Source organism: Panthera uncia, chromosome E1 (genome assembly GCF_023721935.1).
Source record: "Panthera uncia isolate 11264 chromosome E1, Puncia_PCG_1.0, whole genome shotgun sequence".
Taxonomy (NCBI): Eukaryota; Metazoa; Chordata; class Mammalia; order Carnivora; family Felidae; genus Panthera; species Panthera uncia.
Window position 1 is genome coordinate 18,798,557 of NC_064814.1, and position 23,303 is coordinate 18,821,859.

A 23,303-nucleotide genomic window follows, 5' to 3' on the forward strand; every position below is an offset into this window, starting at 1 on the left:
AAGGAACACAGCACTTTGTCTTATTCCTCAAGAATTATAGGATGACTTTTTGAAAACTCCATTGTTCTAACAAGATGAAATCCAGGGCGTAGGTCTCCCAAATCCAATCATCTTAAAAAAAAAAAAAAAAAAAAAAATCAAATCGTCAGGGTGCCTGAGTGGCTTAGTCAGGATCTCATGGTTCGGGAGTTTGAGCTCCGCATCCGGCTCTGTGCTGACAGCTCAGAGCCTGGAGGCTGCTTCAGATTCTGTGTCTCCCTCTCTGGTCCTCCCCCCACTGGTGCTCTCTCTCAAAAATAAACATCAAAACTTTTTAAAAATCAAATCATCAAATGATTTCAATTTCTTAGGTTCACTTCTAGGTCCAGCCCCAATATACAAGTTCTGTCAGAACTCTAATCACAGTAATGTCTTTATAGTAAGCCCCCTAGCATCGAGTACCACAGAAACATTTTCCACCACCTCCATCATCATCATTCTTAATGGCCACACGTATTCTATCACAGTGATACATCACAATTTACTTAACTCCCTGCTGTTTAAGAATGTTAAGAGAAACCAACGGCTGCAGAGGGAAATCTAAGAACAAGGACACCACTCCCAAGCCAATGTGCAGCCAGGCCATAACTTTTCATGTGAAGATCCTATAGGTGTAAATTACTCTCAAGGTTTGAAATTCAAAACTTATCCCACTTACCTAGAATGGCAGACTATCAGATTCTGGTGGTTAATTAGATAATTCTAATTAAATAAGACTGATCACATACATTTTGAATTTTATAGACCACATATTAACATTATGATTATGAAAAATCACGGTTTCTTTGGAAGACACAATCACATGGTACACCTCAGGCTTCAGTGACATGGCCCAGTTTATTACTACATTCACAGCAGTGTCATCACAGAAGAGGAACAATCTCCCCTGATCCTACGCTGTTTCCTTTTAGTGATATCGTCAGAAGGCAACAGAACTCTAAGGCTTGTCTTTTCTCTTGTGAGAGGAACATTCAGGCAACAAATATTGAGCATTTCATGTTCTAGGCACTGTTCTGAGTTATACAAACACAAAAGACAACGTACCTGCATTTCACTGTATTTCATGCTGGCAGAAGAGATGGAAAAACAACCAAGTAAATGCTTATGGCTTCAAGTGGTGATAAGGGCCATGAAGTACGCAAAGATAGACTAACAGAAAATAATGGGAGGATGTGATCTAACGAGGCATCTCCAATGAGGGGTCATCTGAGTAGAGACCTGAACAGTATGAGCGAGCCTCATTCCAGAAGAACCCACCTGGGCAAAAGACCCGAGGCTCAAATGAGCTTGGCATGTTCCAGTCAGTGAGACTAACCGTAGCTAGATCACAATCCTAATGGTCAAAGGAGGCCACCGAAGGGTCGAGACTGAGCAATGCAATGGTCGGCTTTGCCTGGTACATGCAAAATCTCACTCTTGTAGTTTATCCTCTACGCATAGCTAGAGACAAGGACAGAAATGAGCAGGAAGCTGTGTTGCTGGACTCTCCCAGGGTCCAGCTCCCAGATGAACAGTTCTTTAGGTGAGAATATGATCGTATCCAAGGCCACAGCTCCAAAGTGACAGCAAGTGCTTGTGACACAAGGTCTGTTTCACTTATGTGATTCATTTTCAAGTTTTCAACTTACCATTACCATCCCACCACCCCCCCGCCGTGTTTGCTCTGTACATTAAGTTACTCTAACTCACCTATTTGCAATGGGACAAATGTGATTAAAATCAATCACCTTAATCTTGGTGCATCATTCAAACTTCGCAAATGCAGAAGAGAGCAGACCTGCCTTTCTAATTTTAAGAACCTGCTGTGTGTGATCTCTTTTTCAAGCTTCCCTGGTCTTTTGTGATTAATTTTTAGTAACAGGAGAACGACCTGTTTAAGAACAAATGAGTCATGATACAGCTTAGTATCTAGAAACCTAAAATCACCCTCCTCCACAGAGAATATCATTTTCAAGTATGAAATCCTCATGTTTAAACATTCCTACCCCATGTTAACTCTACAAAGCTTCCGGCCTTGAAAGTGAGATGGGGAGGGACAGGCTAGGAACTCAAGATGGCAGAAAGCAAGCATCCAAATTGCCCTCCTTCCAAAAAGTACTTAACTATGGTTTAGGACATGAAAAATAAAGCCCTCACTTGTAAAAGTTTATAATCTGTGTTTTTCAAAATCCAATCTTTCACTCAGTAATCTTCTACCAATATAAATTTCTTATGAGCACAAATAGCCACCTCTGAGTTATGCATAAATTATCCATGCTGGCACAGTTAGGCATAGGACAGACAGGCATCTAGAACATCGGTGGCCAAAGTGGAAATAAATTTGACCACCGCCTCCTAAGGTGGCATTCTTGGCTGTGTCATTTCCCTTCTTGAACTGCGGTTATAAACCCCTCCAGATTAACTGTGCAGTTAGCCATCACTTCAAAGAATGTAAACTGAAAACCTATGGTTGACCAAACAAGCATTTCCTTTTAATAGATTTTTCCCATCAACAGTTAACAGAAAAAAATATTAAGAAAAAGTCTGGTCACACAGAGTTAGTGACCATGGTTCAGTTGATATCTTGCTTAATTTGGTTAGGCTTAAATTTCTACTAATAGAGTCCCTCAATATATTAAAAATAAAATCTATATGTTTTTCAAAAGTAAATTCGCTTTCTAAAGATGACAATGACTCAAAATTAAGAAATGGCTCATAGGGATTCTGAGACCATCTTCTGGAATGTTTTACAGACAGACCAAGGAAATTATTTTCATTTTATTCTGGGATCAGGGACTTCATTATTTCTTCAATTCACTCAATATCAATGATCACCCACCAGGAGTCAGAAACCATACTAAGTATCAGGGATACAGAGATGAGTAAGATGTAAGCAGAAAGAAAACATAATAGGATCAAAATCAGTCTTCCTGTGGCAAATTGTTACATTAATGGGCAGAGCGACCCATGCCTCCCAGGACCTACACTGTGTGTTCCCCCTGTGATGGCTAAGTCTGTGTGTCAACTTGACTGGGCCACAGGGTACCCAGATATTTGGTCAAATAATGATGTTTCTGTGGGAGAGTTTTTGGATAAGATTGATTTTTAAATTGGTGAATGAATAAAGTAGATTGCCTTCCCTAATGAAAACCTAAATAGAAGGAAAGCACTGACTGCCCTACCCCCCCCACACACACACACCCACCAAGAAAGTTCTTCCTGTCCAATGGCTACGAAATAGTACATGAGCTTCTTCCCCACCTTTGGACCTCAAGAGAAACCCTGGCCCTTCATCTCCAGTCTGCTGGCCTTTGCACTAGAACTACACTGTTGGCTCTCCTGGGTCTCCAGCTTGCCCATGCACCCTGTGGATCTTGGGACTTGCCAGCTATATGAGCCAATTTCTTTTAGGTCTCCTTGTATGATGAATATACATACAGACCATTAGTTCTGTTTTTCTGGAGATTCCTAACCTACCTTTAGAGGGACTCTGGGCTTAGCCATGTGACTTGCTTTGGCAAGTGGGACATCAGGAAACACAGTGCCAGCAGAAGTTTAAGCATATGTATGTTTCAGCTTGCCTTCTTGCAATACCACCAGCACAAAACTACCTACCCTCCTGGAAAGGCCAACACAGAGAACCACAGCCCCAGCCAACAACCCCAGCTAACCACCAGGGGAGTCCTCTTGTGTGACTGTGAAGCAACCTTTGGCAAATATTGATATGTATGGAAACCCTGATATGACAAATATTTATATATATATATATAAATAACGACTGGAGTACTACTCGCTGGCAATATCAAGGATGGACTAAAGGAGAAACAGTCCAGAGCCCGTAAGACCAATTCATAGAACACAATGAGGCTTTCCTGAAGATGACAGCAAGGAATATGGAGGGGAGAGTCAGACTCCACAGAACTTGGAGACCACTTAGATCTGAGAGACTAAAGAGACGGAAACAACCCAGACGATCTCAAGGCTTCTGGCGTGGGAGGCTGTGCACAGAGGATCGTCTGGTGTTATTTCAACACAGAGTGGCACGAAGAGGCAATGGCTTGAGTAGTGGAGGATATGCAGGGAGAACGGGCAGTGCTAAAATAAGGACAGTGTTGTACATTTTGAGTGTTTCATCCTCAACATAAAGAACCTGAGCATTCTTTCCACATCAGGGGAATTATCTGGGGAATGCAATCAGGACTATTTAATGCCTGATGGTCATGTGACACTTATCTGGACAAGGGCATTCCTCTTAGAACCTAGCTTTTCCCCCTTGGTATAAACCCAAATATGTTTTGGGAGATTAGATTACAAAAGTAGAGATGTTGAATGAACAATGATCAGAACTGATCTTCCCACACCATCCATCTCATCTCCTGCTAGCACCAGCCGCCATGATTTCCTGCTCATAGCTTCTGGTACAACATAATAGAAAAAGCTGCCAGAGGAGGTACCTCCCCACTTGCTTTATCGGTCTTAACCACTATCAAAGGCATAGACAGAATTCCTAGTAAATGGGCTCGTTAGATTACCATCGTTTTTGACCCTTGATCTCACTGTTAATAAATGGATGTACCAGTGATAATGCTAGCCAGAAAATCCTCTACAAATCTCTTTCCTTCTCCTAGCCCTGAGGAAATGCACTTTTTTTTGTCCATAGATGGAATCTTCTGCTGGAAATTCATTAAGCAGAAAACAGCCAAGGTGAGGAAGGTACCGGCTAATTGAATGGGACTCCTACTTCAGCTTGTGGAAAGAAAAAAAAAAAAAAAAAAAGTGACTCACTAAAACCCAGGAACAAGCTTCAGGAATAAGCCAAAAAGCTCTCTAGGCTGGCTTACAGCTTAGGGTAAAGCCACTTAAATCCTTCCAGAAACCCAGGGTCCTGGAAAGTACTATGTTCCACCTTCTTAAGAACCCAAACTAAGTCACCAAACTGTCCTAGGCTCTCACAGAGCCTCCCTCCTACAGGTTCTGTCTTCACTAGTTAGCTCACCTTGTCGGTCTTGCTTATGAAAGCTTCTACTGTTAATATCTGTGCAACTCCCAATTTCTCTTACCATTTTAAGCTTGAGTCACACTGACGCCAGATTCTAGTCACAAAAATAGAGAATTTTCAGTGGCAGAAATTCTGCCCCTTAAGTGGCTTTGGTGATCAACCCACTTGGTACTGAGGGAAGAGAACTGGTTAGGAAGCAGAGACTTGGTCCAAAGCTTAACACCGTATTTACTACCAGATTCCAGCAAGTCCTTGAACCAACCCTGGGCCTTGACTTTCACATTTACACAATGGGATTAATATATATCGAGTGTATTTGTGTATGTTATCCATTCAATTATCTTAATAATGCTTACTTGTGTTTATGACATCCCACGAAGGATAAACTGTCTGAACATAAGGACTAGACCTATTAACCTTTACACCCTCCCACCCCAGTTCCTGGCAATAAAAAATGCCCAGAAAATATTTAATGATGACATAGAGCAAATACAAAAAAAAAAAAAAAAAAAAAAAGCACCAGACAGAAGAGATGCTAAATACACATCAGGTGAAACCATGAAGACGCCATTACCTGGTAGAATTTCTAGCTCTGGGCTTCCAGTGATTTCAGCCCTAGTAGTAGGTTCCTTAGACATCATTGTTGGCAACAGTTCTCAGGGATAGGGAAATCTGGTTGTCTGTAAACCGTGAACTGCCTGATGTTACTAAGTCACTTGCACCGGTAAAGAGAAATCAGTAAGGAAGCCATCCTACCAATTTTTACCCGAGCCAGTCAAAAGCTATGGCCTAGGTCCACCACTTTGTAAGCTCCCAATAGGCGGGACAGTGATTTGAAATGGTCTGTGAAAAGTAGCGAAGTCCAAGTATGTTTCTCCCATCCCCCTGCCAAGGGGCCACAATACTAATCAAGTATCCATTCCTAGAGGGGGGTCCCTGGGTGGCTCAGGTCACGATCTCATGGCCCATGAGTTCAAGCCCCTCAGTGGGCTCTCTGCTGTCAGTGCAGAACTTGCTTCAGATATTCTGCCCCTCCCCCACTGATTCTCTCCCTCTCACCATAAATAAACTTAAAACTCTCCTAGGAGTGGGGAGATTCATAAACAGTCCCACGTATAGCTAAAACGAAGTAATTCAACCCCGGATACATACAATCAACTCGTGGTCAAATTAGGTTAAAGGTCAAATTAGACCTTCTTCCACGCAGTCGCTCTGGTTCAACAAATCTGGGTACCCGTTCTGTGCGAGGCTCTGCACTGAGCTCTGGTTTGTCAAAGAGAAAAGACACAGGATCTCTCCACCAAGAATTCACTATACAGGCAAGACCATTCAGCAGTACAGCAACTTTTTTTTTAAACCAACATGGAAGTGCCACGGAGAGGCTGCACGATGATTCCTACACACTTCACACACACAAGTCTCCTTCCAACCTGATGTCAGAAACCATTTACAACTCTACCAATACTCTCTTAACCTTATCAACTTACCTTTTGGACCCCAAACCGTACCATCCACCTGTACCATCCACTGCCCCTTGTACAGATCTGGCTGCACTGAACTGGGTCACTTCCCCAAACCACCTCGCCACACTCCAAGGCTGACAGTCTGCCAAGAGTGGAGATTTTGCAAAGAATGTGCTACTGGCCTTACATGCCGTTCCAAGAGAGCAGTACCCAAGATGTTTGAGCAGTGGCAAACCCAAAGGTTCTTTGGATTAAACGGAAAAGCCCCCAGGGCGACTCTCTTGACAAGAGGCATTCTGGGGCACGGATTAAATAGGCACTCATTTCTCCTCTCCTCACTGGCCAAAACTTGGTAGCTAAAGACAATGGATGTGCCACCAACCAGCTGTCTCCTTGAGTACATCCGAACGGCGGATGCTAGTCTTTGAGGCTATTTTTAACTCCCAGCTAAATTAATTTGGCGCAAAAGTAGCAGGAGTCCCTTCCCTTGTAGGAAATACTTCTGTTACTGTGAATCTGGTACATAAAATAATCCACCCACTGAAGAGCAGAATTAGCACGGGAGTTTTGTGTTGGGTTTGTTTCCCTGAAAGAACTTCTTTTTAAGGCTTCCGGTGGCATCACGGCACGTGAAGAATGGCACCTGTGGGCGAGTGCACGGGGTGGTTTCAGGACCCCACCAAGGCTTCCTCGGAGGCCAGATCTAAAGGGGATCCCGCGAGGACACACACAACACCGCGCGTCTCCCTAGCGTGCGTTCTTCCTACAGGTCCTCCGGCAAATGCGTGCCACCTGAGTTTCTGCCCCATTGGACGGCACCATTTGGCAAGAGACAGAACTCCGTTAAACCAGCCAAACATGAAAACACTGGTCCTACTGGTCTGTAAGAGAACGCTGAAAGAAATCTTAAAAGTCTTCAAACACACCTTCAGGAAGCCTTCCCTCCATCTTCTATAAGGTGCTTGTGCATGCCTGCTCTCCAGCAACACCCCCCCCCCACTTCGTAGCATTTTATTTCTTCCCCGTTTATGGCATGGCAGCTACCATATGCAATCATATCGTATAACTGTTTGCACACTCAGCTCATCCTTCTGATTAGGGAGGACCCACCAGGAGGGCAAGAACCATCTGGCTCCCTATCAACAGGGCACCAAGCTCTCAATCAGTACTTGGTGATGGAATGCCATTGAAGGCAGCAAACAGCTTTCGAGACCACCGAGTTCAACCTCCATATGCATAAATAAGCAAGCCAAGGTCTAGAAGGATTTTCAGTGACTTGGCAGGGCAGGACTCCCCATTCCCACTCCAGAGCTCTTTTGACCTCACTCAGCTGCATTTTTAACACAACTTTCTAGCACCTGCACCTTTTACAAATCTCCCTTTGTCGGTTCAGGAATAGCGAAGTGTTTCGAGTATAGCTGGGTTTGCTCACAAAAGTGTCTTATTTCCATATTAAATGTAAAAGCACACTCTGAGAAAATAGAAGATTTGCTAATTAAATTTCTAGGTTTATTTTAAATGTTTTGAGTTTTGTTATAAATGAAGCTCTGAAGTGTTGAATTTTAAACGACTCAGCAGCCTTTTTCATGGGCTCGGTTTCTAAGACACCAGAAAGAACTCCAGAACAAGAGAATTCTCAAGTCCATCGTAAGAGAAATTTCGTGTGCTGGACATACAGCCCCCTGCAGAGTCCAGCTCCACACCAGGTACCACTATCCGCTTGTAGCCCTGTGCACAATCGCTTTCAACTTCAGCTCCAAGCATTTATAGTCTATGCTCTCTTGGCTCAGTTTTACCACCTTTGCCGGCTTAAAGATGTACCCGAAACAGAAGCAGCCCCCTGCCCACCCCCCACACACACCTCTTAACAAATTCATCTATGCCCTTCCGAACATTCTGCCAAGCACCAGCTAACTCCCGATGCTGCCTGTACGGAGGCTGGTGGTCTCCCAGGTGAAGTACACTATGACCCATGAAGTGATTTTTAAATCCCCTGAATGCTGTTTAATTGTATGGCTCAGCTCTAAAAAGTGCGAGAGACTGCACGTACAGTTTCTCCGCCAGAAAGGCAGGGGCATCGGCGAAAAGGCAGGAGGCAGAAACAAACACAAATTCAAGGGAAGCAGAATCGCCCGGAGGCGGGCTTTAAGCCTTTGAACAGGTCAATCCCTTCCCCTCTTCCTCAAATGCTCACAGATCCGGCCCACAGAGCAAATATTCCAAAGGTTGCATTTAAAGAGTTGTCTAACATTTGTGTGGGTTTATACGCATCACATAAAGACTTCTGTCTGCCTACAAACTTTACCTATTAACAGGGTTGTGTCTCTCTCTCTCTACGGTTTTCAGGGTAGGACAGATTGGTAGGGATATCCGAACGGTCTGCCTCACCGTTTTCTCTCCCTGAAGGCACCCACAGGAAACACGAGGTATGAAAAAAAGGATTGTATGTGCTAATAAACACATACACACACGTACATACAGAAGACCCAAATACCCTGCTCCCCTCTAGCAGGGCAGGCTTCATGGACAGAATCTGAGTGGAGATTGTTGTAAGAAGTGGGAGGAGTTCCAGGCAAGGCAGCTGGTGAGCTGAAATTCTAAATGGTGAAGGAAAAGGGCGCCTGGGTGGCTCAGTCGGTTAAGCGTCCGACTTCAGCTCAGGTCATGATCTCACGGTCTGTGAGCTCGAGCCCCGCATCGGGCTCTGTGCTCACAGCTCAGGGCCTGGAACCTGCTTCGGATTCTGGGTCTCCCTCGCTCTCTGCCTCTCCCCTGCTTATGCTCTGTTTCAGAAATAACATTAAAGGAGCCTGGAGCCTGTTTCAGATTCTTTGTGTCCCTGTCTCTGACCCTCCCACATTCATGCTCTGTCTCTGTCTCAAAACTAAACGTTAAAAAAAAAAAAAAAAGAAAGAAATAACATTAAAAAAAATTAATCGTGAAAGAAAGAGTCTGAGGAAGGAGTCAGCCCTCTAGAACCCACCACCCTCCCCGCCCACCCCATCGTGACCAGAGCCAGTAAGAAGAAGTTCATGTCTTAACTGGGGAGGTCTAGAGGGAGGTGAGGAAAGGGAAGTCAGCTGTTTCTCCACATGGGCCATTTTCACGTTGCTTCTTTGTGGTCTTACACAATCTCGGATGGGGGCAGGTGTGCTGGGCAGAGCTTCAGGCTGTCTTCCGAGGCCACACACCTGGGAGCACAGACACTGTACCAACCCCAGGTGCCTTTCCAATGCCCAGTCTTGCCTTCTCTCCCCCTTCCTCGGTGCGCAGCAGGCTGCCCTTCAATCTCAGGAACACTTTTTTTTTGCTTAATTAAAGTTTTATTTCAATTATGTACGTATCTGATTGTGTGTGTGTGTGTGTGTGTGTGTGTGTGTGTGTGTGTGTGTGTGTGATTTAAAATGCATTTCTTACTTTGGTTGCCACCAAAAGTATTGGAAAGCCTCTTCCCTAGCTACTCCATTTTTTAAATTTTTTTAAATTTACATCCGAATGCACATATAGTGAGACAATGATTTCAGGAGTAGATTCCTTAATGCCCCTTACCCCTTTAGCCCATCCCCCTTCCACAACTCCCTCCCTCCCCCTCCAGTAACTCTCAGTTTATTCTCCAGATTTAGGAGTCTGTTTTGTCCCATTTTATTGTTTCCCTTCCCTTACGTTCATCTGTTTTGTCTCTTAAATTCCTCATATGAGTGAAGTCATATGGTTCTTGTCTCTAATTTCGCTTAGCATAATACCACCCTCCAGTTCCATCCATGTAGTTGCAAATGGCAAGATTTCATTCTTTTTGATCGCCGAGTAATACTCCGTTGTATATATATATACCACCTCTTCTTTATCCATTCATCCATCGATGGACATTTGGGCTCTTTCATTACTTGGGCTATTGTCAATAGTGCTGCTATAAACGTGGGGGTGCATGTGCCCCTCCGAGGCAGCATACCTGTATCCCGTGGATAAATGCCTAGTAGTGCAATTGCTGGGTCGTAGGGTAGTTCTATTTTTAGTTTTTTGAGGAACCTCCATACTGTTTTCCAGAGTGGCTGCACCAGCTTGCATTTCCAAGGAACACGTGGCTTTTATCTCCAGACATGTTGGCAGGGAATGTCTGGCAACACAACACTGCCCATCCAGAGGTGGGGGATGGCTGAGAACGGCCTGACATGTTTGGGTGGGGGGGGGCTCCTCACACGGAACCCAGATACCCTCTTCTCCTCCCCGAGTTTCCCTGTAACTTCTGCATCCTTTCGACGAGCCTGCTCCTTGAGTCCTGAAGATGATCTGTGTTCCCAAGAATGTTTAACTATTGCCATCTGGTTACCGGGATCTGGGCACTGCTCTTTCATTTCTCAGGGGTCTATCTTGAGGATGGAAAGACCAGGGACAGTGCTGGTGTACTTCACAGGGTCCGTCATCTTTGTCCCTGTGGGGGAGTGCCCTGACGTCCTCGGAGCCGGCATCAGCCAGCAGCACATGAACTGTGTGAATCTTGAGCCTTCGTCATGGACAACACAGATCTTAGTCTAGGAAACTTTTAAATCCTTGGGGGGTGGGGGGGGGGGAATACTTAAGGTCTTTGTTTCTGTAGCTTGCCTTTTGTGTTTCCTGATCCCTCCATTCTTTTAACTCTTTTCATGCCCTTTAGCACTTTGCTAAATGTGTGAGAACTTTGAACGATTAACACCAAGGCACGAGCTAGCAACTTCTCCGGGCCACGCCCTGCCCCCCCCCCCCCCCTTTTCCTCTACACGGCTGTTGCGTCAACCACTAGCCTGCTGGACACTGAGGGGCAACATGTCACAAAGCCCCCAGATCATTTACGCCTTTCTTCTATATGCTTCAGTCTCCCCATCTATAAAATAAGGTTAACCTAAACAAGTCTTTCCACCCCCCTTCCAGCTCTAGAATTCTAGCACTTTCAAACATTCTGAAAGATAAAATAAGAAAAACCTCCTTTCTCATCTCAGCTCTGTCCTGACACCTTCATGCTTTTCCAGCTACCTCCCTGGTGCAGTTCCAATTTGGGCATCTTGCGAATTTGGACAATAAATAACACTGCCCTGCACACAGGGTCCTGTGTCCTGGCTGTACAAAGCCCTAATGATTGGCCTCTCGGGGCCAACAACCAAAAGGCAAATTTTCTCCTGGGAGGAGAATGCACAGGCTGTACTTCTTTCCTCTCATATATTAAAAAAAAAAAAAAAAAAAAAAAAGAAACCTCTCTTATCTTCACTTTCACAGATCGGATATTAAAATGTGAGGCTAAGCATGCACAGTGGGTAACACAACACAGAGTAGGGACAGAACTCAGACTAACGCATCAGATCACAAGTGTCCCTCCCACTGTATTTCACAACCAGCGGACCATCGCTAAGGCTTTCTGCCTGGCTGGGGATTCAAGGACTAAGGGGCGGGGCAGGGGGAACATAATGATCATCAAAACAGGGTAAGAATTTTGGGCATGAAAGGGGCTGCTAAAACTAACTAATGGACATTAACTAAGCTATAGCACACATAAACCAAGGCTTCCTCGTGTAAACAGGACAGTCCTGTGCAAACCTGCATGTATATGACATATCTATGTATAATACCAAAAGCTTACAGAAGTCATAAAATCAGACATAATCAGGGAGCTGACCTACAGCGCCTGTAGGACCTTCCCAGCCCCCTTCCTCTCCCATCCAATCCACTGGAGCCTCCTCAGGGCTCTTTTCTGGGCCCTCATCTATTTTCTCCTTATTCTTTACCTCCGTCTCTCATCAAAATGTTGCACACCCAAAGCTTGTAACAACCAAACAGAGGAATCTTTATCTCCTAAACACACCCTGCTTCCCAACTCCACACCTGCATTCACAGATAACCGTGTTCTCCACGTCAGACTTCCCAAACCGAACTTGTCCAAAGAGAAGCCCGTGATCAGCCCTGTCCCATACTTCTGAACACATTCTCCCTCCACAGCCTCGGTAGCCTCCATCCATTCGTAGGTTTGGCCAAGAGGCCGGAGAGTCTCTCTCTCCATTTCCACCTCCCCGATCCTCCAGCGGCCAAGAGCTGTGGCCCAGCTCCTAAATACACGGTGAGTTTACCCCGCCCAGCCTCACTGCCTCCATCTACCCCGACCTTTCACCTTGCCATCCGTGCTACTCTTCAAGCTTTCATACTTCCCCATCCTCACCCGTACATCAAACCCATTTCCACTGTCGATATTTCTTATAAGGAAAGCAAAGAAACCTTTGGGACATGCAAACAAATCACACCGGTCCTAGTTTAAACCCTTCCTCTGGACCCCTACCATTCCTAACATTGCGTTCAAAATCCTTAACTACACATCTGACGACCAGCTCGCTCTTCTTCTAGTCTACACTGAACACCTTCCCACTTCAGGGCTTCCTCACTTGCTTTTCCCCTTTGTCTGAGGCAGTCTTCCACGGGGCTCCTTTATGCCCCAACGAGCATGCACACAGGTTCCCTGGTGTCTGATGATCTCCACTTGCTCCTGAAGGCCGGTTTAAATGCCATTTCCTCGGGGAGGCCTCTGACCACCTAGAGGAGATCCCTCAGGTAACACACTCAGACGGGCTCTACCCTTATTAAGAGTACTTAAACCAAAAGAATGAAGAAGTGGAAGGAGGGGCAGAGTGAAGGGAATGAAGAAGGGAAGCAGTCAGACAAAAACTATTCCTCTGTGGGCAGGACACACACACACACCCCCATTCTTGCTGGAGCCAAAATGGGAGAAAAGAAGGATGGACTGAGAATAATGAGCAAGGAGGCCAAAGAAATACCACGGGATGCTTGAGGGCAACTTTCAGGAAAGCTGGTATTCTTCCTCTCCATGTGTCCCGAATGGAGGCAATACTCCAGAAAGAAAGAAAAGTGAAAGGGTGGGGTGGAGCACACTAGATTTTTGTATGTAGGTGGGCCACCCACGGATGTGGGCTTTCCAGTCTCTAAAGATATAAAACAGGGTCATCTCTGAGGCTCTCTGGCTCCCACATTCAGAGCCTCTGCAGACCAGTAGCAGCTCAGAGCCTAGGGCTTCTGCTCGGTGCAGCTTCCTCTGGCATCTTAGCAGAAACGCAATGGAAGTTCCTTTGATACCTGGGCCAAAATAAGGCAGATCGGAACCCCAGAGCTTAACATGAGTACACCCTCTTCAGAAAAGGGAAGAATTCAGCCCTGCCTGCACTGACAAAGCTGTTTTGAGATCTGTGTTTCCTGATAGGAAGAAGAGCCAAAGGTAGGAATAATAGAAAGGTCTCCTCTTCCAGGCCTCCCCTGCAATTTTTTGTTGCTAAAATATTTTCCGTGTAACAGCCCAATTTTCCACTCAATATATTTTAGATACTGGTGTTTCCCATGCCTCCTGGCTCCCACTCTCCTCTGATGATCCCATTTTTCAGTAAACAAGAGATACAAGCAAGAGAGATGCTCACTAGAGGCAGCAGAATTAGGGCACAAATAAAATTATGTGTTCACACATGGGCAGCTTCAGAGATCGGTTGTTCAGTGGAGCAGATGCTAAATTATTTAAATCGACAGCAGCATTTATAACACATAATGAAAAGGCAGCAAGGATCTCAGGAAGCAAACTAGAAGGAAGATGTCACATCAGCTAAAAGCAAAGATGGCCCTTTTAGTCAATAAACCGTTAGGGTGAACCGTAAAAGGGGATTCGTGTTTACGTTGCAAAATTTGTCAACGTCTTCAGAAAAGCAGCACACTGTGTTAGTGAAAGCTCTTACTATAAACTTGGTGGAGTTGGTCCACGTGGTCGCCCAGAGTGGAAGAATACAAGCTAACAAATTCTCCTTCGACCCTGCCAGGGCTCAAAAGGGCTTTGTATCTGTTCACTGGTAGGAGCCCAAGTTGTACAGGACCCATTGACAAGTCTTCCCATTAAGAATGTGTGCCAAAACAACAGTTGTACAGGCATTAAAGAAGAGGTTGAAGTCAAAGATCTGCATGAACGTCAAATAATAGTTTTCAGACTACTTACGTCAGTGTCCGGTCCCTTATCCGCACCAGGACAAGAAAAAGTGACAAATTCATGGCACCTCTTGTGAACCACAAAACAGCAAACTGGTGGAAAGAAAAGAAAACTAAACTTAGTAATTAAACAGACAAACTTTGTTTTCCAAACAGGGTACATGCTGTTAGAAGTCGATTTCATTTCACAACAGACAGAATCTTAAACAGCAATCGGAAGGCATTTTTTTCAGGACTCAGCAATATTTGGTATCAATCAGACTTATATATAGAACTAGAAAATGCCAGGATTCAGGGCTTAATGAGACCTTAAGCCTAGTTTCTATTTTCTAAAGTTGAGAGAGAGGGAGAAGGAGAGGGCCAGAGGTTCTAAGACAATTTCCCAAGGTATAAACCATGAATCAGTGTCAAACACTTTGCACTGTCCTATACTAATACACAATGCATGCATCTAAGTGTCTAAACACATGACACCCTGTGGGTAAAATTTAAAAAGGTAATAGCAGATTATATATACAGTATCTCCATCTGTGGGTTGTAGAACTTCCTCAGAATTCTGAACTCAAGACCACAAACTCAATCTACAGAACACAACCCTTTGAAATGCAGAGGGGGTGGGGGGGGGGGGGGAAGGCCAACACCTTCACACCTTCTTATACATGACTGCTGGCCACAAATGCTATCACCAGTAGTTACGTAACCAGATGCCCCTTGGACTTGTGGGGAGTCCCCGCAAATCTACTACACAGCAAATGTTTTCCAAGTTCGACATGGTTTTGCTAAATACTGAGGACGGATCAAAGAAGTGTTACAGAAATAATTCCCTAAGAGATTTTTATGGATAGCATAACAGGGAGGATACAAAATAAGTAAATGACTTAGGTAGTCTTTCCTCCAAAGCTTCAAGTCTAGTACTCCACTGTTCTTTGCTGAACAACATGCTAAAAAGCATACCCTCAGAAATACTGGGTAAGCCCTAAGTCTTTGCTGCAGAAGGAAGGCTAGAGCTCCCCAGATTCTGGGCTCTTTTTTTCTTCCCCCGAAGATACCACAATTCCCTGCACACGTGGCCAGAGACAAAGCCAACCGAAGAGGGTCAGTTGTTTCTGTGAGAGGGAGAAAATGGCAGGTTTGCAGACAGCGGAGATCCTAAGGGGAGAACGAGAACCAAGCCCAGTATTAAGAAAGTAATAAAGGGCCTCGAGTGGCCATTAAGACATTCAGAATGTTTTTGATAAGCTTTGGTAGCCACTGAAAGGTTTGAACAAGAGTAACACGGACAAAAACAGTGCTTTAGGAGGGCAAATGGTGGCCAATAGGAAGAATTTGATGGATCAGATTTGGGCCAGTAGGCCCAATTAGAAGCCGCTTATATAATCTAAGGATGAAGTAATTGTCATCCTTCAGTCTGCTGAGAAATAGAAGTAATAGATGCCAGAGAAATTGCAGGAGAACCGACCAGACTTGCCAACCAACCCCAGAGACTACTGAGCATCCTGTTATGTGTCACTTTGATGGGTCCTTGCACACACAACATGTAACTGAATCCTCAACACTACTTAACATGGGTCACCACGTACATTTTACACAACAGGAACTATGGTCTCCCCTTTCCTTCCACTGTGTTCTAGCTGTTGACTGGAGCAGAAAGAGGAGGTGACGCCAAGATTTTTATACATGGGTGGCAGAAAAAAGGAGTGCAAGAATGACACGTACATTTAAAGTATATGTATTACATATGTGCATATGTATGTGTGTATTTTACATATATAAAATAACCAAGGGGCATCTGGATGGCTCCATTGGTTAGGCAACCAACTCTTGATCTCAGGGTCATGAGTTTGAGCCCTGCACTGGGTATGAAGCCTACTTAACAACAATAAAATAACCCAGAGGAGGAAGATGTGGGTATGCCCTGTCACGGCAGTGGATGAGGGAGGGCTGTTTTCTTTTAAAATGGTTTTAAGATGGTTGTTATACAATGTCACTATAAAAGTCCTTATTAAAAATAACAATTAAAAAAAGGGTGGGGGGAGGTAGGCCCGACATAAGTAAGCAGAGGTGGAGATAGGGAAGGACCATCCATAGGAAGGTGACAAAGAGGTCTTGAAGAGCATCCTCTTAGAAGCAGAAATGCCGGGGCACCTGGGTGGCTCCATCAGTCAAAAGCCTGGCTCTTGATTTCAGCTCAGATCATGATCTCACATTTTGAGAGTTTGAGTCCCACATCGGGCTCCACGCTGACAGTGTGGAGCCTGCTTGGGATTCCCCCACCCACACCTCCTTTGCTCTCTCACACATGCACACTCTCTCTCTCAAAATAAACTTAATAAAAATTAATTTAGAAGCAGAGATGCCCGAGCAAAGGCTTCTCCTTGGCTGCCTGCCAGGCCACTGCACCTGCCCACCAGGATGGCAGGAGGGGACAGAGAAGTGACAACGAGTTCCCAGGCTGCCCCAGCAGTGCCAAGACACTGTCAAAGGCAGCACTTAGCTCCTCCAAACCCTCAGAGAAGCTTCTTCACAGTGTTTCTGCTAAAAGCATCTCCCCAACCCTCTCCAAGGGTAGATAATAAAGCAAGGCTGTGATGGCACAAATTAATCTCATCTGCTGGCTCTCCCCAGGCACAAAGTCATCGCTCGCTCACTGGAATTAGCAAGATAAATTACGAAGGGAAAAGGGTCACAGGAGCATTATTTCCTCATCATGGTTTATTATGGATATAGTGTTTTGAAAGGAAAATGAGCATTCGGATTCCCTACTTAATCGTTCAACACTGTGGGTTTGGTTTTTTTTTTTAAACCATTTCCACATTCAGGTGAACACTTTGGAAAACCTGTATTTATCAAATCCATTTAAATTTTTTTTTTAATCTGTCCTTTCAATCCCCATGTACCTTTCAATGCAATTATCAATCTCAACCCACAATTATTTTATTTCTGTTTTGTGCCTCAAAAAGCCTATCAAATTTTACCCCAAGAAGTTCCAGGCCCTCGCTACATGGTGTAATCTGCAGGGGCAGCAAAGAGCCACAGCTGTCTCCAAAATTACTTCTTCCTAGCCTACCTACGTGAAAGTCATACCTAGAAATGCGTGGGTTCACCCAACAGGAGGTGAAGGGTCACATGGGAGCCATCTGAACCATAAGGACCCTGCAAGGCCTGTTCAAATACTCAAGATGCAGAATGGATAATCTTCAAGGAAGAAACAATGTGCCCAGAAGCAGGAACAGAAAGCCCAGTTACCCCCCTCCTCCTACCTCACCCCCCACTCCAAGGGGGCAGGGAAGAAGAGCCTATGTTCCCAGACCCTGGCTGCACACAGCACTGGTCTGAGAAAGGCCAGCCCAGAAAACTGAGCAAGGGCCAGAGATTCCAAAATGATGAACGGTGGGCCTTGACCTTTGGTTTCAAGTTCCAGAGTAAACCGGGTAATGCACTTTCTGTAAGACAATATAATGCAAACATTTGAGAAGTCTTGCTGGGGTAGCTGAAGAACGAGGAATAGATTAGCTCAGTAACACCGGAGTACTTATCAAGTTTATGTGGAGAGGGGAAAACAGTTTCCCCTGGCTAAAAATGAGGAGCTGTTTTTTTTTTTTTTTTTTATTTAGAATCCTGAAGGTGTTCAATCTCACCATGCTGTATGGAGCGAGGGGGAATCGAGGCAAGCCAGGGATAAGGCAGTACCTGTCACACAGTATGCATTTGATACGTTTGCCTGACCTTGGCAGACAGGAAGTGGACACACATCATGGCAATTTTCTCCCACCCCATGGTTGGTCCTGGAGCTGGACCCTAGGTACTTAAGCCTTTGCTCAAATGAGCACAGGCTGGCTGGTGAGAAGGAGCCAGAGCCCCATTTTCCAAAACTCTGGGGCATGCCTGCTTACATAACCAAATGAGAGCTCTTAAAATATGAAGCTATCATGCAGCTTAAAATCACAAAGTAAATCTTCATATTATTTCCTAAGCACAAAATCCCTTTCCTCTAATCCTCTACGTGATATGCTTATGCTACCCAACCGTAACGGATGACACATGAAACGCACAAATCACACTGGGCCAATGATGTGGGAGGACGACAAAAAAAAAAAAAATACTGCAGGCTTGGCCAAATAACGGTTCTTAACGTTACCTGGCTTTAAAATTGGGAGTGCTTCATCTATGAGTCCGTATCATACACTAATCTCACTTCCAGGAGTAAGCGAAATGGAAGTTAAGCAGAGTGTTCACTGTCAGAAGTCGATTTCCAAGACGGACAAACAGTCACCTACGTTTGGCTCAAGAATTCACAAAAGTTTCCAGAAAAACTAGAGGTCTGCCGCGATGCTGCCATGTTGATGGTAACAGCCGTTTTCAGTCATGGTCATTAAAGTCATTCATCAAAGTGAACAAAACCCAGCAAAGGGCAAAGCTGAAAGCCCGACACTCCGTGTGAGAGAACACTCTACTTCTGACACTGTACCCCCTGAATCTGCTAAAAACTGATTTACCTGTAATTGTCTTGGCTCATCAGACACACCTGGGGGACCGCAAAGGACGTGGTTTCCATGCCAAATGTCCTCACAGAGGTCAAAGACTTGGGGGCTCTTGGCACTGGGCCACGTTTCCTGGAGTGATCTTGGCCAAGTGGTATGCCCAGAGCCACTTTCTAGATTTCATTCGAACCTAGAGCTTTACTAAAAGAGCATAGTGGGCCAAGGCTACGTATAGAGGAATCAGTCACAGCCACCTGCTTCCGGCTCATCAGGAACGCCGCCAACACGGATTACACATCAATCAGGGAGGCGCATCAACTGTCCTGACAGGAGACAAAGTTCTAATGGAAAGTGACCCATCACCACCCCATACCCACTAGGAAGGCAGTTAACAAAGTAACACGTGATGGCGAGGAGGAGGAGAAACTGGAACCCTTGTCTCATGATGGGGAGAACGTAAGATGATACCGAAGTTAAACCCAGAACTCCTCCATGAGCCGACAATTCCACTTCTGGGTCTCCATGTTCACAGCGGCATTATCAAAATAGTTGACAACAGAACCATCCTCAAAGTCCACCAACGTATGAATGGATAAGCAAAATGCAGTGTATCCATGCAATTGATCATTCAGCCTTAAAAAGGAAAAATTCTGACATATGGTATGATAGGGTAATGATCTCAAGGTTCATCCCTAAGTTAAACAAGACAGACACCAAAGGATGGCTGTTGCATGATTCCACTTGTATGAGGTACCCTAAAAATAGTTAGATTCAGGGACAAAGTAGAGCAGAGGTCACCACCAGGAGCTGGGCAACAGGAACAGGAAATAAGCACTAAATGGGTAGAGTTCTTCTTGGGACGAGAGAGTGTTCTGGAGATTGGACAGCAGTGATGGCATCCCAACACTGTGAGCCCACTTGATGGCGTTCAGCTACGCATTTGAGATGATCCAAGTGGTAAGTTTTAGGTTATGGCGCTCTTACCATGATGAAGTTTAATTCAGCAACTTGCAACACTATTTATGAAATTACCAATGAGACAGAGCCTTGCAGTCCTGCGTATGGGAATCTTCTGCGGTAATTCTTCTCCGCACTTGATTTAGAAAACCAAGTATTTGCTTCCATTGCATGAAATTCTTAACACAGTCAGTGACAGAATAGAGTGAAGACGGGGGTGGGGGGTGGAATTCAGAGCAGAGGACTCCTAACTCCTGAGGACCAGAGACGTGTTTCTACCAATCCTCCCATTTCACTCACCAGCAGCCAGTAACGCTGGTAATGATGCCAGAGGCAAGTCCCCTTAGACTGCAGGCCTGGCTTTTCAACCAGATCTTTGCAACACTGACACTCTCTATTTAAGACGGCGTTACCCCTGTTTAACACTTGACATGGATTGCCAAATTCACTGAAGGGAACAAAATATACACTACATACCACTTTCCATTTCTCTTCAACCAATCATTGATTTTCCTTTTCACCCTCAAGTCTGTATCATTTCAAATTCAGGTCAGCGTCAATAAACGGAACACAGGCATAAAAAACTCCGTTACCCAAAATGGAGGGGAAAGGGTACGGCATTATGTAACAAATCCCAAATTCAAGGGAAAACCTACTACATTTAACAGTCCGGCTTTATTCAGAACAGAAGGTGGCTAGCTGAGCTTCCTCGAGTTCCTTTTTTTAAATACATGAATGGCTGCCATCATGTGACGTGGCTTTAATTAAATTTTGCTTAGCTGGAAGGGATTAATGAAAGGTAGCGTCACATCAGAATATGATGAAATGAGAACTCTCTAAGGCAAGTGAACCACGTTCAGCTTTGTAGGGAGAGTCACAAAAATCCAAGCTTATGTTATATTTGCATGCTCAAGGAAAATTATTGGTTTCAGATCTGTAACAATGAAAACAGTCTTCTCGTGGCATATGTGTTCAAGTTGTATGAAAACAAATCAAGTAAATGTGCTTTATCACATATTAGCAGAGGGGATGACAGTTTTCAGGTAGTATACTCTGCCTCGAGAATTTGTGCACATGCTCCTAACCAACTCTCACAAACTCCCAGGGTTCCTGTTTCTGACCAGGCACACCACTCCTCCCCCCAGGGGAGTCACCATTAACCTTTTCCTCTGCTCTCAAGTCCCCGAGTCCCCCCTGAGGGTTTTTTTTTTTTTTTTTTTTTTTTTTTTTTTTTTTTTTTTTTTTTTTGCATTCCTCCCCAGTTGCATTTTGAGATACATTTTGGAGAAAGCAGAGACTGAATATGAGGTGTGACAGAAGGGCCCCTAGGTTACAGGTCAGAGCAAACTGGGAAAATGGCGTGGCCATCCTCAACTAAGAGAAGAGCCTTAGCAGCACGGAACACTAAGGGAGAAAGAAAGAAACCAGATCTTGGCATTGGTGTGGCAGTCACCTCCAGACCTTTCAGGGATGTGAGCCTCCAACACCCTTTCAAAAGTTCTTTTTCTCCATCTATCCCTACACCTCCATGTACACCATACAATTTTATACACTGGAATATATAAAATCATTATCACAGATGCTTTTACAGTTCATCGTGGGAAATGAATGAAGGAGGGCAAGAGGGAAGAATGAACCAGAACCTGGAAACCCGCACACCCGCTCACGGGAATTACACAGGCTGAAGGAGACGACACGACTGTGTGTGTTTGCTTTTGGACAAAGTGAGTACCCTATGCTGCTGGGTCACCCAGACAGATGTGCCAGGCAAGCAAGTGGACCTCCAGGGTTAAAGGTCAAAAGGCAGCTGGGACCTGCAGACCGAATTTTAAGAGATATCTGAGTAGCTGAGAGCTGAAGGCAAGATGGCAGATGGACTCCAAGGAGCACGGGAGCATGTTGGCGACCCCCACATCCTCAGCTGACAGTGGAAAGGAGGTGGTGGTGTGCAAGGTGAGATGTCCGAGTCCTGACTCTGGGGCCTGGAGAGTGGGGGGGGGGGGGGTGCTTAGGCAAGAAAAACTTCAAGAACAGGCAGGCCAATCACCAGTATGAAGGACTCTTCCCGACTCAAGGAGCAAAGAGGAGATTTGATGATGAGATATGGCCCAAAAGGCACATGGTCAGAAGAAGGTAGGTAATGACAGCCACACATATGCCAACAGGGCATTGATACACAGCCTCCCTTCTGTGACTTATTTCCACTTGACTGTCCTAACTGACCCAGAACCGAAACGGGATGGACATCTCCGATACCATCAACAGACAGCAATAAAATCATCTTAATACTTCGAGTAACTGTGGTATAAAGGCCCATCTGTTTCACAGAGAAAAATCCCTTAAAGTATAGGACAAATCAGGCAAACATGTCTGAAGGGAAATCCCAAGGCTTGATTTTTAAGCTCAGATCCTTTGGCAGTCTTTGTGATTTCCAAATCATCTGAAGATTCCAACTTCCTTTTAAGTTCCTAAGGGCATAAAGCCTTCACAGGCTGGCAATGACTCCATATCTGAACATCAGCAACCCAGCAAGCACTTTGGGTTTCCATCTTCTGACCCCAAAAAGAAATTGCATACATTCTATCTAAGACTTTATCAAGCCTGTAACACCAGATTTCTCTCGACAGTATTTTTTTGAGGGACTTTTTTTCTTTTGAACAGTGGGGGTTCACAGCAAAGTTGAACAGAAGATAAAGAGATTCTTGGTATACGCTGTTCCCCGCACACGCACAGCCTCCCCCACAGTAAACATCACCACTAGAGCTGGGCATTTGTTACAAATGATAAACCTCACTGCCACATCATTACCTCCCCAAATCCATGTTAACCTTCGGGTTCACTCTCTGTAGTCTTTTCAAGTCCTATTTCATTTTGCTCAGCGGTAGCTCCCGTCTAAGAGCACTAGTCTGACTGCAGTACAGACCCCAAAATCACACTTGTGGTGAAATGCACATGTTTAACAGCACCCAACCATTCCCCAGAATGGCAGGCAAAAAGGAAACCTCAGCTCCCGAACTCTGGGAAAACAGAAGATGATAACACGTGAGGCAAACGAAGAATGGACACCTGCAGTATAGAGGAAACCTCGAAGTTTATAAGGCAATTCCATCCAGCCTGGGGCAGGGGCTCAGCAGGGATCAATGTATTTGTCACTAGGGTTGTAAAAAAGCTACATTGTGACACAGCATTGGAAGAAATATTCTGGAGACTCCAACAGGCAAAGAAACGGAGTCTCTTTTCCTTTTTCTGTCTCTAAATGTCTTTTTCTGAGCCTATCTCTGGGCAAGCCTTTTGGAGAATCTCATCCATTCTTTATTTAGTAATTCAGCAAATACTTACTGAATACCTAATATACGCTTAAACCCCACCAAGAATGAAGGTCAAGGGATG

General features: G+C 44.8%; 1 protein-coding gene across 1 annotated transcript in view; it reads right to left on the reverse strand.

The window, feature by feature from the left end:
* PRKCA (protein kinase C alpha) overlaps window positions 1-23,303 on the reverse strand; it is a 424,558-nt gene that overhangs the window by 229,774 nt on the left and 171,481 nt on the right. Inside the window, exon 3 of the mRNA XM_049637684.1 lies at window positions 14,486-14,568. Coding sequence (XP_049493641.1) covers window positions 14,486-14,568 — 83 coding nt within the window. The remainder of the gene's footprint in view (window positions 1-14,485; window positions 14,569-23,303) is intronic.